The 16,777-nt window shown below is 39.2% G+C and overlaps 2 protein-coding genes across 2 annotated transcripts in view; both read right to left on the bottom strand.

The window, feature by feature from the left end:
* The window catches only part of THSD4 (thrombospondin type 1 domain containing 4), a 727,210-nt gene extending 725,789 nt beyond the window's left edge, over positions 1-1,421 (bottom strand). Inside the window, exon 1 of the mRNA XM_034783208.1 lies at positions 1,351-1,421. The gene's annotated coding sequence lies outside the window, so the exon portion shown is untranslated. The remainder of the gene's footprint in view (positions 1-1,350) is intronic.
* Positions 1,422-6,473: 5,052 nt separating this feature from the next.
* LRRC49 (leucine rich repeat containing 49) overlaps positions 6,474-16,777 on the bottom strand; it is a 133,146-nt gene continuing 122,842 nt past the window's right edge. The window contains exons 14-16 of the mRNA XM_034783768.1: positions 14,278-14,387; positions 11,331-11,484; positions 6,474-7,313 (exon numbers count right to left, since the gene is read on the bottom strand). Coding sequence (XP_034639659.1) covers positions 7,110-7,313; positions 11,331-11,484; positions 14,278-14,387 — 468 coding nt within the window. The 3' untranslated portion in view covers positions 6,474-7,109. The remainder of the gene's footprint in view (positions 7,314-11,330; positions 11,485-14,277; positions 14,388-16,777) is intronic.

The following is a 16,777-nucleotide window of genomic DNA, read 5'->3' as shown; positions in this document are numbered from 1 at the left end:
TCTCTTAATTAATTGGCCTCTCAGAGTTGGTAAGACAACTCCCACCTGTTTATGCTCTCTGTATGTGTGTATATATATCTCCTCAATATATGTTCCATTCTATATGCATCCGAAGAAGTGGGCTGTAGTCCACGAAAGCTTATGCTCTAATAAATTTGTTAGTCTCTAAGGTGCCACAAGTACTCCTGTTCTTCTTTTTGTGGATACAGACTAACACGGCTGCTACTCTGAAACCTTTCACCAACTAGTTATCTGCTCTTCCTGCTATACTTTATTTTGACACAAACCCCCACACATCTTCCCGATGATTGGGAGGGAGGGGGAGAGACAGGACGGGACATCACTTCAACTCCCTTAGACTTGTGCACTGAAAGCCAAACTCAGAGGTGATGTGCAAGTGGGTACTAGTTACACAGAAGTAAGCTGTAACATATACCTTCCTCCCCACTCGTCAGTATGTAAAATAACCAACTTAGACTCACTTCTTAGTTCAAATCACTGTATTGCCCAATAGTAAACAGTCACAGCCATTGTATTCGTTCCCCTCATCCTCCAGTTTTCTCTTGTTCTGTGTGTATAACTCACCAAAACTTACACACCCCAAGAAGAAAACGGGAAGAACTAACATCACTGAATCTGATATAACCACTGTTATTGTATTATAAAAACACAAATATAAATAGCCAACATTTTTCTTTAAATCTATAATCATTTAAATTCAGAGAAAAAATAAGAGAAGAAATAGACAAACACATGGCTTTTGACAAAAAATATCATCTAGAGAGAAAACATTTACACTGGAAATTGTGTTCCAAGACACAGTATGGCTCACTCAGTCAAAACTAACTGCAACCACTCCAATGTTGAATTCCCACTGAGCTGCTCTCAAACCAAATTCTTCACACAAATAGTTTAGTGAACAATTTCAAATAGCAAATAATTAGTTTTATTTTCTTTAAGAGCTGGTAGTTCAACTATGCAAGCACGTAAGTATAGCAGAAAGAAGCAACGTAACCTACCAATTTGACTGATGAAAAACGCATTGCTGAAAACAATGACTACCAAAGTAATTGTTAGTTAATTCTCTTGTAGAATGCATTTAATATTTATGTCTGGATGTTTTTTGTACAACAGCTTCAGTATAGCTCCTTCTATAGAAATCTAATGTTTTAAGGTCTTGAGGGCTTTTTGTTATAATTAATATGATGAAAACAGAATCACTCATAGCTGTGAGCCAAGGTACTTCTGAATTATATCAGAGATTAACAGAGGATGGAGAACAAAGAGTTGATCTTTTTCAAGATACAAATCTAAACGCTTTGTCCTGGAAAGCAAAGCAGCTTTACTTACTTTATTGCACATAAATAAAACCTCTTCCTAGTGCTTTTCTCCACATAACTGGCAGGATTGTCTTGTGGTTCCTATCGGATGAATCACCACTCCTTTTGTTCTGTAGAGACTGGATATATGAGTGTATCCACAGCTCTGTTCTTTTTTAAGATCCCATATCAAAAGGAGCGTAGGAAATATTGCTCTGCAACTGAAACCTTGATCCTCAGCAAGGAGAGCTACACATAACAAACAGTAAGTCCAGTAAAAATAAAGTATTTGAAATGAATTCAGATAATGGTCTAATTAACACATGGAGTAAAAGCAAGAAATAGCCATATCTGTCCTTGTCCTCAAAGGAAAGCTCTTGTCTCAGATAACATATAAAGCAAAAGCTTCATAAATAACCCAAGACAAGGTGGGTTTTCAGAAGGGTTGGAGGTCAAGATCATACTGTACCTTTTCCACCTTTAGGAGTATTTCAGATTGACATAGGCAACAGAATTGTGATTGAAACATGCACACAAAGGTCTTAGTTAAACCATCCTCAAACAAGACAGCTTTTGCATATAATCAAGTGGTAGATTCATGACCACATGGAGTCTTTACATTAAGCAGGGACGTCTTCCCAAATTATACCCACTAGTTATCAGGCTCAATAACGTTCACTTACTTGAGAAGAAGAATTTCCTTCCACTGCAGGAATTATTGGTGAGTATTCTACAGCCTGTGGTATGCAGTGTGGTCCCTTCTGGCTTGGAGATCTATGTATGTATGCATCATTCCAAATAGCAAGGCTCATATTTGCCTATTATATATTAGGCTTTTCGTGCTGAAAAAGAACTGCTTTTCCAGAAGTGAAAATCGATGCATTTTCTCAAGGTGGCACATGGCCTTCAATGTTGCATATGGAGTTAGCTCAGGTCCAACTGGACCCGACTTTACATATGGAATGTTAGAAAGAGTTAAACAAAGAGGGGCCTGAGTTTCACAACTGTTGAGCCCCTACTGCTCATGCTGATTTCAACTGGAGTTGTGGGGGCTCAGCAACTCAGGCCTCTAGTGATTAGCACTGTGGCTGCAGTAACCAATCACACATTTCTGTCTGAATGGACTGAAGTAATTTCAATATGTACATTAACACCATATAGTCTATTCAAAATTTTATTTAGACTGTATTGCTATTAAAATTATAAGCTCTTATTTTTAAAATCACACTAGTGTCCAAAACCCAGTTGTTTCCTAAACAGCATGTGGAAATTTAGGGGGGAGTGGGGGAAAGGGACTGAACATATTAGCCCTACCAAAAAAGAAAATTAGTAACAGTTGTGTAACTGTTCCAATTGTAATGTTTTTCATTATAAACTGATCAGCTACTATCATTTAGGCAACTAATAATCCTACCATGACAGCTGTCATTGAAGAGGAGAATTTGGGCAATGTGGACCTGCAGCATTCACACCTCATAGTGAACACAGCACCCTCAAGAAAGGAGGTTCTACAGCCCACCCTTGTATTTTCAGGGTCATTTCATTCAGCTTTATCAGGGTCCTTAACTCAAACCACAAAGTCCTGAAGCAGGACCATACGTCTTTAGGGCTTAATATTATTACAGCCCTGGCTCCCTCTGGAACCAACTACTTCCAGGGCGTCTCCTTCCAGCCCTACAGATTTTTTTTTTCTAAAGAGGTTTCAACCTTTTATTGCTGCTGAATGGGAGCAAACAGAACCTACCTGCTCTGGCTACATCATGGGAAGAGCTCTGCACCTCCACACAGCTGGTGATGTTTCTGTCCCCCATGCAGAAGCAGGCTTGAGAAGTTTCCCCCCCCAGAGCCCCCCAATATGGACATGCTGCAACAGGAACTGATGTACCCAAAAAGTTTTGTAAGTGCACATTTTTCAGATAATTTCAATACCCAGACTGCATTTCTACAGTGTGAACTCCACTTTTCTTAAGATTTTGTAGGGAATGGACTGTCCCTTATGGAAAAGTACTACAAGATTTTATAGAAAATAACTTTTCTATTGGGTTTTTGGATCATCCTAATGATTTCATACGTAATATCCCTGCTATAAATGTAATTGGATGGTTCAAAAAGCCCATTGAAAGGAGATCATTCTCTATTAAATTCTACTGACTGGAGTAGTTTATATAGAGTTCTTAAAATTTCTATAGGACCCAACTGATTTAATCTCTATTAAATTCTGCAGGGATTTAATATAAAGGGTAAGATCCCAGGCATCATAGTTTTCCATTTGAGGAATGAAGGTATTATACTTAATAGCAGTGAACTAAAGCATGAATTAAATAGCAGAAAAACATACTTAAAACAGGAAGAACTTTTCTGAAGCAGGGAAGTCAGCGATGATGCTGGCAGGTTAAGGAAGTGCTCAGAGTCACCCAGGCCTTTGTCACCCTCAGATTGCCTTAGTGTGATGTGCTCTCAACCTGGGGCTATTTCAGACCACTCAGAGGCTGCAATTGATGCAGAATGTGGGACCTGAATTGCTTCGCTGGGTTGGTGAGGAGAGTGTACCACACCAATGCTCCCATGACTACATTCAGAGCCGGTGTTAGGCATAAGCAGACTAAGCAATTGCTTAGGGCCCCGAGCAGCTCATGGGGAACCCCTATTCACTTTTAATTATGTGTTGTGAGGGGGACAAAAATATTCCTGCGAAGGGCCCCCAGAGAGCTAGCAACAGCTCTGACTACATTGTCTCCTCTAGTCACTTTCAGCTACATTTCAAGGCATTGATATTGATTGAAGATCCTATATTTTGAGTCTCTACAGGTGCTCTGACAGCTGAGGCCTTATCTATACACAAGGAAAAAATACAAGCTGATTTAGTAAACCAGTGCAACCCCCTAAGTGGCCATTCTTATTTTGCTTTAAGAGTATTTTCTCTCAGTTTAGCAGATTTGTAATAGACATAAGCTAAAAGGAAATAATCCCCGTTTAATCCACGCAGGCTTTTACATTAGCTAAATCACACCTGGGTTCAATTGGTGCAACTGTCTCACGTAGATGAGCCCTCACCGTTGAAATCAGTTGGAGCACTCGAAGTGACAGTCGCTACCTTTAAATACCTGGAAGCAGCTGGCAGGGTGTTGTCAGGGGATGTCCCTGTACTCTGAAATTTGTCTCTCCCATAAGAGCTCCCGTCAGCTGACTTCTAGGGCAGCATGCACCACACATCTCTGCAGGCTGATGGTTTATTTTTTGGGAGGTGGGGGAGGAAGACATTAGGCTTGTCTTTTGTGAACTATGTTTTTTAAAGTCTCTGTGCCTTGAGAAGCAGTGAGGGATGTATTTTTAATCAATTGAAAAATACATAAATAACGCAGTTGGCGGCAATGGTGACTCTAGGTGATAGCCAGGCACATTTCCTTACCAAAGGTTTTGTGTCTCTTTAGGGAGTGGTTAAGCAGTTTGAAGCAGTGGCAGGGGAGAAGCTGCAGCTTTGTTTGAGAAATTACTAGCTGGCTGCAAGTTAAAACACCGGACTGATTTACTGGAGCCGTGAAAGCGAGGCTGCATTTCTGTGTGTGTATAAACTTTTCTACTGCTTTTAACCATTTTTTAAAAAATGTATTTGTTCTTAGCAATAACAGGATTTATATGTATAAAGGGGAAATGCCTCCCCTTCCTCAGCAGCCATGGAGGGCATAGTGGAAGCAGTGCACTTTTGCTCTGTGGAGGCTGGGCATGGCTAGGCGCCTGGGAGCTTGCATAAGGGGTGTCTCTGCATTCCTGGAGGGGTGAGGATAGGTGGCTCTCCTACTCCAAGGACAGGGAGCACCAGAAAATCACCCCCCCCCAAACGGGGTACAACCAGAGGGGCTACTCAGTTGTGGAGTGTAGAACTGGGGGCAGGGGAGCATATCATATCATAAACTATCTGGGCTTGGCACTGGAGACAGGATGTGTCCTACTGCAAATAAACTCTAAAAAAGAACATCCCTCAGTTTCAGTTTACCCATTTCTCTCCCACAAGGAGTCTGACTAGGGTGACCAGATCACCGCACTAAAATATCAGGACACACTGGCGTGCCATCAGCCCCCACTCCTCCCAGGCTCTGCCACCACTCTGCTCCAGGTCCCTCGCCGTCCCCGCTCGGCCACCCCACCATGCCCTTCCTCATCCCCTGGCTACTGCTGGCTTGGTGCGTCCCTCCTCAGTCCCCCACCCACCGCTCGCCTCCCCGTCCACCCGCTCGCTTGCCCGCCGCTCGCCTCTTCACCCCTCCACCCACCATTCACCCATACGGCGCCTACTTCCCCTCTGCCGGGTGGGTGCTCGCCCATCCACCGCCTCTTCCCGCCCCTGCTCTGCCCTCGCCCCGCCCCCATTCCAACCCTCGTCCTGCCCCCATTCCAACCCCTTCCCCCAAGACCCTGCCCCTTCCCTGCCTCTTCCCCTGAGCATGCCGCATACCCACTCCTCCCCCTCCCTCCTGGAAAGCGCTAAGCGCTTGCCTCCTTACCTGAATATCAGGACAAATGGTCCTGATCATACATTGATCAGGATGCGGGACAAAGGGTTAAATATCGGGACAGTCCTGATTTTATCGGGAGCTCTGGTCACCCTAAGTCTGGCCATTCTTAACTGCTCAAAAGTCAGGGCTAGTACTGTGAAAACAGTACCAGCAAATGAGGTGCTACACTCTACACCTGCTGAGAAGACAACTATCTACAGTACATTGTTAAGGCCCAGATTTTCAAAGGTATTTAGGTACTTAAACACGCAGATAGACACCCAACAGGATTTTCAAAAGTGACTAAGCACATAGGCACTTAATGGGATTGTGCCTATCTGCATCTTTAGGCATATAAATATCTTTAAAAATCCAGCCCTAAGCACTTAAAAGGAAACATCCTGTTTCAAGATGGAATTTAATATATTGTTTCCATGTCTCATGTTTCAAAGAATGTGGGGTGAGCTGGAAATTCATCATTTACTAGCCAGAAGGCAGAATAAATTATATAAATATTTTGTATGTATCCTAACAGAACTATGATAAAATTCAAAGACCCCTTATTTTACTTTGGTATTTTACACATTATAGTTCACATTTATAAACATATAAAAGAAAAATAATGAAAAATATCTGGAATTAAAACTAGCATCGCAGTATGTTTAGTTGAGGATCTTCAATTAGTTTTATTTTGGTAAAATGTACTCCTTTTGTAACAATACTGAACTGACAACATGCAGTTTTACAATCCATTGTATTAAATAATATTCAGTCTTAAATGATTAGGCTCAGGGAGTGTAAACATAATAATTTATTAGCTTCAACTCATAAAAAACAATATTCTGAACTGTGAATATTTTTAACCACAGCAGCAAATAGTAAAAAAGAAAACAACTCAAAAGTGTTCAATAAAAACCATAAGGCAAGCATCAGAGTGTGAACTTCTTCCTTTAAACCAATGCTTTAGCACTACAGCAGTAGCATCAGCAACAACAAAAAGTAAAAAAGAAGACTTAGTAAACCATGGCACAGCTGTCAAGTTATTTCTATGTCATCACTTTAGCTAAGGATGCACCGTTAGAATTTTATACAAGAAAACTTGTATAAAAGAAAACTTTTGTTTTGAAAACTAGAGAGAGAAACATTAGCTGTAAAAACAGAGCTCATTGAATTTAAAGGCATCCTTTAAAAAGTGTCCTACAGTGATGGTAATTTTATATTCTTTTGTTTTATTTCTTTGTGAAACATAACATACAATACTGACCAATAGCTTGCAAGTCAGCAGGAATCAACTTTGCTATTTTTGATCAGTGATCCGCTGTAGGCAGAGTTTCATGTAGGAATTTTTATTACGTATTTCTATCACCGCATCCCTGACAAGCTCAATGAACATCTGAGGCCACAGCTTCTGCAAAGACTCATTTTTCATATTGATGTCAGCAGCTTCTTTCACTAAGTCTTGTATGTATGTCTGGCAAAATTTCTTTCTCTCCTTGATTTCCTGGATGGGAGAACCATAATAGATGACATAAGACAGACAAAAAAGGCTAAATAACAATAATGTTTTATTAAGAAGGGCCAAACGAACTTTAATGAATCAAAGAAAATAGTGATCTGCACAAAAACAAAACACTCCATGCTTTTCTCTAACAAATGAATTTAATTGCAAACTGTACAGCCAGGTTTTTTTAAATGAATAGGGTTATAGATCCAAGCTTTATAACCATTAAACTAACTCAGGGGTAGGCAACCTGCGGCACGCAAGCTGATTTTCAGTGGCGCTCACACTGCCCGGGTCGTGGCCACCGGTCTGGGGGGCTCTGCATTTTAATTTAATTTTAAATGAAGCTTCTTAAACATTTTAAAAACCTTATTTACTTTACATACAACAATAGTTTAGGTATATATTATAGACTTATAGAAAGAGACCTTCTAAAAATGTTAAAATGTATTACTGGCATGCGAAACCTTAAATTAGAGTGAATAAATGAAGACTTGGCACACAACTTCTGAAAGGTTGCCGACCCCTGAACTAACTACTCTCAAATTGTTTTTTCTGAAATTCCATTTGGAAGTAATGTTAACTTTCTCTAACAGAATTGGAATTTTTTGTTGCTGTGGGGGATAGGAGTGATAGCATATTATGCTAACTGTTACATTTTAGATTATTTTTAAATCTAGGCACTGCAAATGCATTGACAGAGAAAAATATCTGTTTGCCTCCTGTGCTGCTGTTTGAAATTTTACGTAAACTACAGTAGGGAGAAATAAACCGGTATACATATACCTTTCCATATTTTCTCTGCTGTGTGCATACCGCACAAATAATTTCCCACAACTGTGAAAATTTAAATCAATAGAAATAAAAAAAAATGCTAACTACCCATAATTTCACTCAACTGTGAAAATGTAAATAAAAAAATTGAAACAAATTGTGATGGGGCAGAGCAGCCCCACACTGGTACAGCAGGCGTTAACCTTTCTCTCCTAGCAGAGGAAGCCATGCCCCGGAAGCTCTGCTGGGCATGCTGCAACTGGAGATCAGATATAAAAGCCGGCAGATCAGCTCAGTCTGGGCTGACTGCTGGAGAAGAAGGATGCACGCCGCTAGCTCCTGCAGAGGGTGGGCCTGCGAGCCAGGATCTGGGAGGCAGCCAAGCTGAGGCACTACCTGAGACCCCGATGGAGGGCGTCACCGGGGAGGAACAGACCGGAGGACCCCCTGCTGCAGAGGAACTAGTATTCACGGTAGGAAGTGACCCAGGGGAACTATAGAGATAGTCGACGTTAAAGCTGTATTGACACTCGGCCTGTTGCGGGTGGATCCCCGCCGAGCGAGTGGCAAGGAAAGCTTGCCGCTACCTGGATCAGGGCTCAGTGGAGAGGGCGGGCCCGAGTCCTCCTACCCCCTCATCCCCGAACTGTGAGGGATCTTATATGGACTCTGGCCGCTAGGCCACGCTACCCCGCTTGTAAAGGGGTTTATATGGACTCTGGCTGCTGGGTCAGGCTACCCCGCTCGAAAGGGGGTGTATATGGACTCTGGCCACTAGGCCGCGCAACCCCGCTCGAAAGGGGGTTTATACTGACTCTGACCGCTAGGCCGCAGTACTGCTCCAGACAGGGGGACAGTAGAGAGGAAGGCTGAGAAGGGTGGAGCCAAGGACTGTAGAGTGGTGAGGTGCCAACACCCCATCCTACCTCTGCCACGCCTGCCACACAAATTCTTAAACAAATATTTCCACTGAAATTTATAAAAAAAAATAAACACTGAATTCTGCAAGCCTATGTACAACATACAGTATGCACTGTACAAAAGCCATCTGAACTTCTAGAAACTAACTTCATGACAAAAAAAATACATTTTGAGTAACTACTGGCACCACATTTTAGTCATTCTTCAATTATACTAATTCTTTTTTATGGAGGATTTCCAGAAAGTGCCATAACAAGTTGTCCTTTGAATAGTTATACTGGTGCTAAATACCTAATCCATCTGATTACAATATTGTTAAAAACATTAGGTCATGCCTTGGCCCATGAAAACAACACAGACCATTTTTTATGAGAGAAAAAGGAGAGTAAATGCTTTCCACCTGCTTAGTTTGAAAACCTAATAATCAATAAACCTCATCTACTATCTTCAGTAATTAGGTCTGACTCGATCACATTTAGTATATTAGTTTAATGTTAATGTGAAGCGGGAATTGGCAGTTCTTGCCTATCTTGCTTTTCCCCTGTGACAACCAGTAAAATCGGCAGCCACATATGGAATACAGTACTATAATGAAGGACAAGGTGTGAATTACTATGCTGGTAACAAATACATCTATAGTTTTAATGTAATCATATGAACACCAAAGCATTATTTTATTACTGTCCTCTGATTCTGGTAAAGTGCAAACTGGAGTAACTCAGTGGCTTACGCCATTAATTATTTTAATTACCTTTACCATTTAGCCATCACTACTACTCCTTTCAAGACTAAACAGCTTTGGTATTTTTAATCTCTCCCATCACACCTCCATGCTATCACCTTTTTGAGATGAGGTGACCAAAACTCAGTGCAATAATCAAGCTGAGTATGTACTATTGATTTACTTACCAGTATTGTGATGGGATTTATACACCTCATAAACCTGAGGAGTAAGCAAGGGACAAACCTGGGTACTAGAATGTATCTCAGTAGGGACTGGAGACAGCTGCTATTAAAGACTGTCCCCTCAAAAGGAAGAGGAGGGAAAAGATGTTCTTTCACTCTGCTTAAGGACAGAGGTTTGCAGCCAGAAAAGCAGACCTAAGATGGGCTTGGTTGACAAGACAGTCTGTCATTTTATTATTATTTACATATGGGCTGCACTAAGATTTTCTCTACCGAGATTTAAACAATTTTTGTCATGGCTCTATTCTATATTGAACAATACTAACCCCAGTATTGGATCTATAACGCACTCCACTGTTAAACTTTTCCCAAGCTGAGAAATGATTATTTATTTCTACTCTGTGTTTCCTGTCTCAGTCTTATTTTAACACACCACATGTATCTCGCCACATGATAACTAGGTCTCTACCAGTCTCTTGGGAGGCACTGTATTAAAAGCCTCTGTCTACATTAAAGGATTCTAATGTGTGAGAGAAATCACTATACCCTTATAAAAGCTGTGCTTATTTAACCCTATCGTATTCCATTATTCTAGGTAGTTTAAAATTCTAGTTTGAATGGTACCAAAAAATTGGAAAGAAAATCCAAGTAAGGCTGTACTTGCATACTCCATGTACAAGTCCTGGATCCTGAATGTATGATCCAAGTATGTTTCACAGTATGGGTAACACCCTTTTTTAAGGGATACAGTGCTGACTACCTTGCCGTCTGGTATAGTTGCTATTTTTATACTGTTTGATCATGTGGTTGAAAAACAAACAAATATGACAAACAGGGATATGTAAAAACTAACACTCTAAAGACCCCCACTAAAATTGACATATAATATTTCATGGGTAATCTTTGTACACAGGGCTAGTAGAAGGATAAGTTAAAAGGACTGTCTGACAATTTCTTGAAATGCTTAAGTCTGCAATGCACAGTCCAGAACTCAGAGAGGGAGCTCACAAGCAGAGCAGAACTGGACTGAGAGCTTTGGGGTGCAGAAGGAATGACAAAGATTGCCCTTGGTTGAAGTCAGTGGGAGGAGCCATGCCGGCACATCTGAAAGCAGAAATTGGTCTATACACTTATTTTTAATAAAACATTATTTTTAACTGTGTTCAATTATTAAAATGTACAGATTTTTCATGGCACCGTTGCTATAATATGGATGTTAGTCACTGGGTCCCAGAGAAGTCTGGAAGTACCCTGTAAACTCTTTCAGTTGGTGAAAGCGAATAACATTATTTCAGGCAAATAAAATATATGAAAACTGACTAAAAATTAAACAAGCCACCCAAAAGAAAAAATATATATATTTGGAATGTTTCAGAGTATATGATCGTCACAGGATCCTCAAGCTAACACATTTACCTCAAGTTTTTCTGTATGAAACTCCCTTGTGGTATAATTCAATATAGCTCGATTTGCATTTTCTCCTCCAACTCTTCTGCTGTCATTACTTTCTTCACTGACAATCCCAGATTTCTTCCCCTTTGCCTCTAGCATACAACAGAATTGCTTCTTCCTGTAGAAAGACAGTAAAAAGATTTACAGATTTAATTATCTGAGACTTTATTAAAGCGCAAATGCTTTTCAGTGATTTTATGTAACGCCCCCCCCCTTTTTTGGGGGGGGTTGCTTTGAACATTGAGTTTAGGAGTTTTTGGTTTATTGCATCCTGCAGCCTTGGTATATACAGAAGGTCCAGAGATATCCATCCATTATTTTGTCCCATCACAACTGCAGACTATTAAGACAAATGCTTGTTTTGACACATACCATAACAGGGCTCCAAAATGGAAAAAAAAATCATACAACTTAAAGGTACTTAAAGTAAAAGTATCCACAGAAATCTAAAAATACCATTGGAACTTCTTTTCCGCAAACTTTTAAACACCTTTTATTTTACCATGTCAAAACTCAAAACTGTTAATTGTCATATATTTCAATTATAAAACACCCATTAAAATTATTTCCGTGTCTCTAGTATGTAACTCAGTAAGTGCTGCCCAACACATGACACTGGAATCAAATAAACAGTACACTTAAATGTATGGACATCTTCAATCATGTCCTATATCAGCTCCCTATTATCAGAAATGCATATATATAGTACATTATAGAACTTTGTTCAACTTGTATGCTACATTCTATTTGTGAAATCAAGAAGAAAGTGCTCTGCAATGTACAGAAAAACATGTTTTTTTTAGTAATTTTATACAGTGGGATCTGTTTAATATTTGTCATTTTACTTAAAGGGATTTTCATAAGAGTATGTTAACCCATGTGTTCTGGCCAAATTCTTAGTTAATTATATTTTACCTACGTAAGTTTCAGCTGTCTTTGCTTTCTGTCCTAAAACTTCTAATCAGTATTGCTCTACATTATTAAATAGATGCTTAGGAGACCGCAGTTCAGTGGTGAGTGAACAAATCCATATTTTTATATAACATTAGAGATCTCTTATCTCTCTTAATTACCTTGCAAGCTCTCTAGCGAGGCTTAATAAATGTTTGCTAAGTATTTTGAGATCCTTGGAGGAAACAGTAAAAGTGTAAAGAAGTATTTATATATTGTAAATGTGAAAACAACAGTACATGATGGAACAGACCTTCAGAAAATAAATATAGGCAAACCTACTTCTGCTTGTGACAGAAATGCTATGGAGAAGTGGAACAAAATAAAGTAATGTTAGTAAAAGTATCTCTCTTCCAAAACAAAACATTTCTCACAGTTTAAGTAAGCAATATATATTTGGCAGTAACATATGCCAACAAATATCTGTAGGGTTGGGGACATCAAGGGAAACAGTTGCCCCACCCATGAAGACAGGGACAGTTCAGCTGGTCACCCAGTAAAACGTTGTAGTGGGTAAGTTGTGGGGGACAGGGATGGAGCCAGCACTTTTTGGGGCACAAGCAATAGGTGGGAGAGCAAGACTCTATGTGAGCTATGTAGGGGGTTGCAGGACAGCAGTACTGGGGAGTGGAACTAGTTGGACCGGTTGTCCCTGAGAAAATATTAGAAAATCTTCAGTGTAAATGTCTTAAGGAGATGTGGACTTGTTAAGGTCCAAACAGTAACAGGCTTCACACCCCGGCACTTCCATAGATTCCAAGAGAAGAGCTCAGTAGGGCAGATCATAGCAGACATTTACATTGTGGACCTTTTAAATGCCATCACCTCTAGCATTCCCTAACTCCATTCCACTTCTACACTGCTTACCTTAACATCCTCTGCTGATACCCGTCCCCCCATCTGTTTCCTTCCTATTCTCATCCCCTGCATTCTCCTCTTTTCCACATTGCCCTGTCTGTATTCCACCCACACCCTGTCAGTTTTCTGCCCCAGGCAATTTAAGCATTTTAAAATTAAATGTTTATATTTCTGAACATTAAAAAAAACAAAAAAACATAAAAGTGGACCAGAAGAAAGTACATGAGCCTAGTGGGAATAAGAGTTAAGAAAATAAAAGCATTGACTTTTGTGGAACAAGAGAGAAGCGGGCAAGGCATCTCATTCTCCCTCCAGACCTGGTCTGCACCATCCCCCACAAGATTTGGAAGGTATCTGGTGTCAGGAAGGCTATGGAGTACTAATTCTGATCTGGGCTCATCCCAGTCTCCCTGCTCCGACACTTGAGTAAGGAGAGTTCAGATTAGAGTGGGTGCTCTGCAGCTGCACCTGCTAAGTAGCACTCATTGAGTGTCCTCAACCAACCAACCAACCCTAAACCAACCAAACTTGCAGTCTCTCCTGTGTGGTCCCCAATGAAGAACTTTCAACAGTTTTTATAACCTGTAAAATGCAGAAAGTAAGATCAAACTTGGCCTTATACAAGCCAATATGAAATTTACTTTTGCTCTTCTTCATTATGTTAATATGATACCCCAAACAGTCTAATTGTATGTGTAAGGAATTAATGTTGGTCTGAATAAATATAGGTCGAGCCTGTAAGTATTTCTAGTGCACACTTAGAGTACAGGACCTTTGAAACTATGAGCCACTGAAATATAAAGTGGCATCTCCCTCTGATTATTTTCTGTATCATCCTAGAAGTTCACTGCACATATCAATTTGTAATTGAGCTTTTTGTGTGTTTTCTCTATTAACTACTTTATTTTATTAAAAAAAAGAAAATCAAGTTATTTTTGAAAAAACTGATTGATTAATCTAACCTAACCTAAAGGAAGGGTGGACTGATTTAACTGTTAATTTTGTTTGTATAAGTGTGTTAAGAATTAAGTTATGGTAAAAAAATATCATTTCTATGGCTATAAAAGCATTCCTTCTTAAGCCGTTTAAAATAACTTTTTACCTGGATTCTCCAAGTAGTGAAAGCAGGCGATACTGGGGCAATTCAGAAGATGCTACATGTGCAAGAATGCCAAAGAGCCTTTCAGCCATTACTATATCATTCTGAGTAACCTGTGAAAAAAATAGGAATGGAAAATTTTCACAAATAGTAAAACCTGCTCATATTCAGAAATGATCAGCACAAATCAAATCAGTTAAAATATGTGCTATAAAACACTGCATACCAGAGATATTCCAGGCATATTTAAGGAAAGGAAACAATATATCCCTACAACTTTTTCAAAACTTAGATTGACTTTTATTGGCATCTTCAATATATTCAAAGAGCAATCACACAAGTTACTTTTGCTTCTTTTACTTATTATTTTCTCTGGAAACTTTGATGCATACAATATGATATTCTATGTTTCAAGATACTGCTCATTAAATGACCAGTTCTTCCATCCTGAGTGTTCCAGCCCACACAGATTAATTCTTTACCATGTTGCATAAATTTACAGAGATATACTGGAAAAGTTTCTGATCCAGTTGTGATGCAGAAGTGAAAGGTCTCTAAGCACTTAAATGATGGAAGATAAGCCACAGTCTCTGTGACTTGGCAGCACTATGGGGCACTCTTTACAGAAAGATTATTTTTTTTCTGTAAGGGCTAACTGGCTGGCGGCCTTTCCCAGTTCAGTAAAATTAATTCTTCCCTGTAATACTTTACTTTCCTAAACATGAACTATACTGTTGCTCCAGCATAAAATTACAGCTGTGTCTTTAAGATAATTTCAAACTGTTGATGAAATGACACCATGTACTTTAAACATCTGTGTTCAAAGCCCAATTCTTTTCCCCTCCAAACTCTCTAATGATGCTCACCCCTCCCGACATCTAAATAAAATCTATTCAATTTCAAATAAAAAATGAGCAACACAAACATTCCCCTTGTCTGATGTCTTCTTTCCCAGCATCGTGTTATGCTACTGTAAAATTCCCCAAGGCTGTCATTGTGTGCTATATGCAAATGTTAAATAAGAATGCTATTCTTTAGTGAAACCTCTAGTGTGTTCTTGGTACCATTTACCACCAAAGGATGTAATGGCAACAGCACTTTGGGAACTACAGATGCATTATCAATGCTCCTTACTAGCATATAATAGGTCAAGAAAATATGCATACAATACTCAATCAATCTACCCTGTCATTTGCAAACTATACATCTTTGCTGCTAAACCTTTTGTAAAGTTCCACAATTAAATGTACACTGGTTTGTTACGTTGTCCAGGGGTTTGTCTAGATTAGGAAAATTTACACTTGTGAAACTACATTAAAAGAGGGTTGGGCACTTCACAGCAAGCCCATATAGTAGGGTGAGGTCTGGGAGTAGAGACCCTTTGCTGGGGGGAGGGGAGGGGTTTGGTTAGCACACAGCTCTTCTCTCAAGCGTGGGTTTGCCTCGTAGATAAGTTTCATGGCTTTTCTTTCAAACCCGAGTTTGTTGACAGAGCATACTGGAAAGCCTAATTAATTTGACTTTTTCTGAGGAGTTGTGGGATAAGCAGGGAGGATTTATTTTCTATTTTGTTATTGTAGGCTGAAGAACTCTTTAAAATCTAAAAACATGTTTGCACTTTAAATGGTGCAGTAAATGTTGCATGGAGATGCAACATTTAAATACATACATAGAATAAATTGAAAACAAGCTTTTAAAAGCCATATTCAGTCTTACAAATCCAAACTTTTTAACAAGCACCTTTTACAAGAGTTCATGATCAGTAAATTTAAAAAGAAAAAAAACCAACCTTATACTGTGCTACTTGATTTAAAAATGTTCGCCTGGGGTTATTTATGTTTAAGAAAAAGTCCACACAAAAATAGTATTAGAAGCTTAATGACTTGTTTTCTTTTTGAGATATAGCACAATTAAAAGGAGGCATTTTTGCTTTCTATTTTCCTCCACGTGGGAGCTTTTAGTTCAGTTTAGCTCTTTAACCTTCTCTTCCTATGTTGCATGATTAATATGTGCTGGATACAGCTAAAAAAGAGTAAATTATAGAGTTCAAATTTCTATAGACTTTATTAGTTATCTGATACAGTCAATTAAAAACAAAATATAATGATGAATTTAAAATACTAGACATTTAATTTACTATTTCTCATAAGTTTTATTTAAGTTTCTGGTAGATATTTTGTTAATGAGAAATATGAAAAAATAAATATAACTACTGCACTTTAGCTTCCTAATATCTATAGGTACAACTTTTTGGAATGACACTCCATATAGACAGCTCAAATCACTGTAATCCTGAAATTGGTATGATCATTTACACAAATGCAAAGTGAGATTTCAGTCCTACAAGGTGTTGAGAATCCTGGCCATGATCCCACAAAACACTTCATTGTAAAGCACCTGACTAATCTCATGCTTAAGTTTAAGTATGTATTTAAGTGTTGTATCAGGGCTATAGTTCTCAGCACCTTGCTTGCTTGAGCCCTTGGTGCACGACAGATGTATA

The sequence above is a fragment of the Trachemys scripta genome, chromosome 10, assembly GCF_013100865.1.
Source record: "Trachemys scripta elegans isolate TJP31775 chromosome 10, CAS_Tse_1.0, whole genome shotgun sequence".
In the NCBI taxonomy this organism is placed as follows: domain Eukaryota; kingdom Metazoa; phylum Chordata; order Testudines; family Emydidae; genus Trachemys; species Trachemys scripta.
The sequence above is the reverse complement of the archived record's forward strand: the minus strand, read 5'-3'. Positions and strand labels throughout refer to the sequence as shown.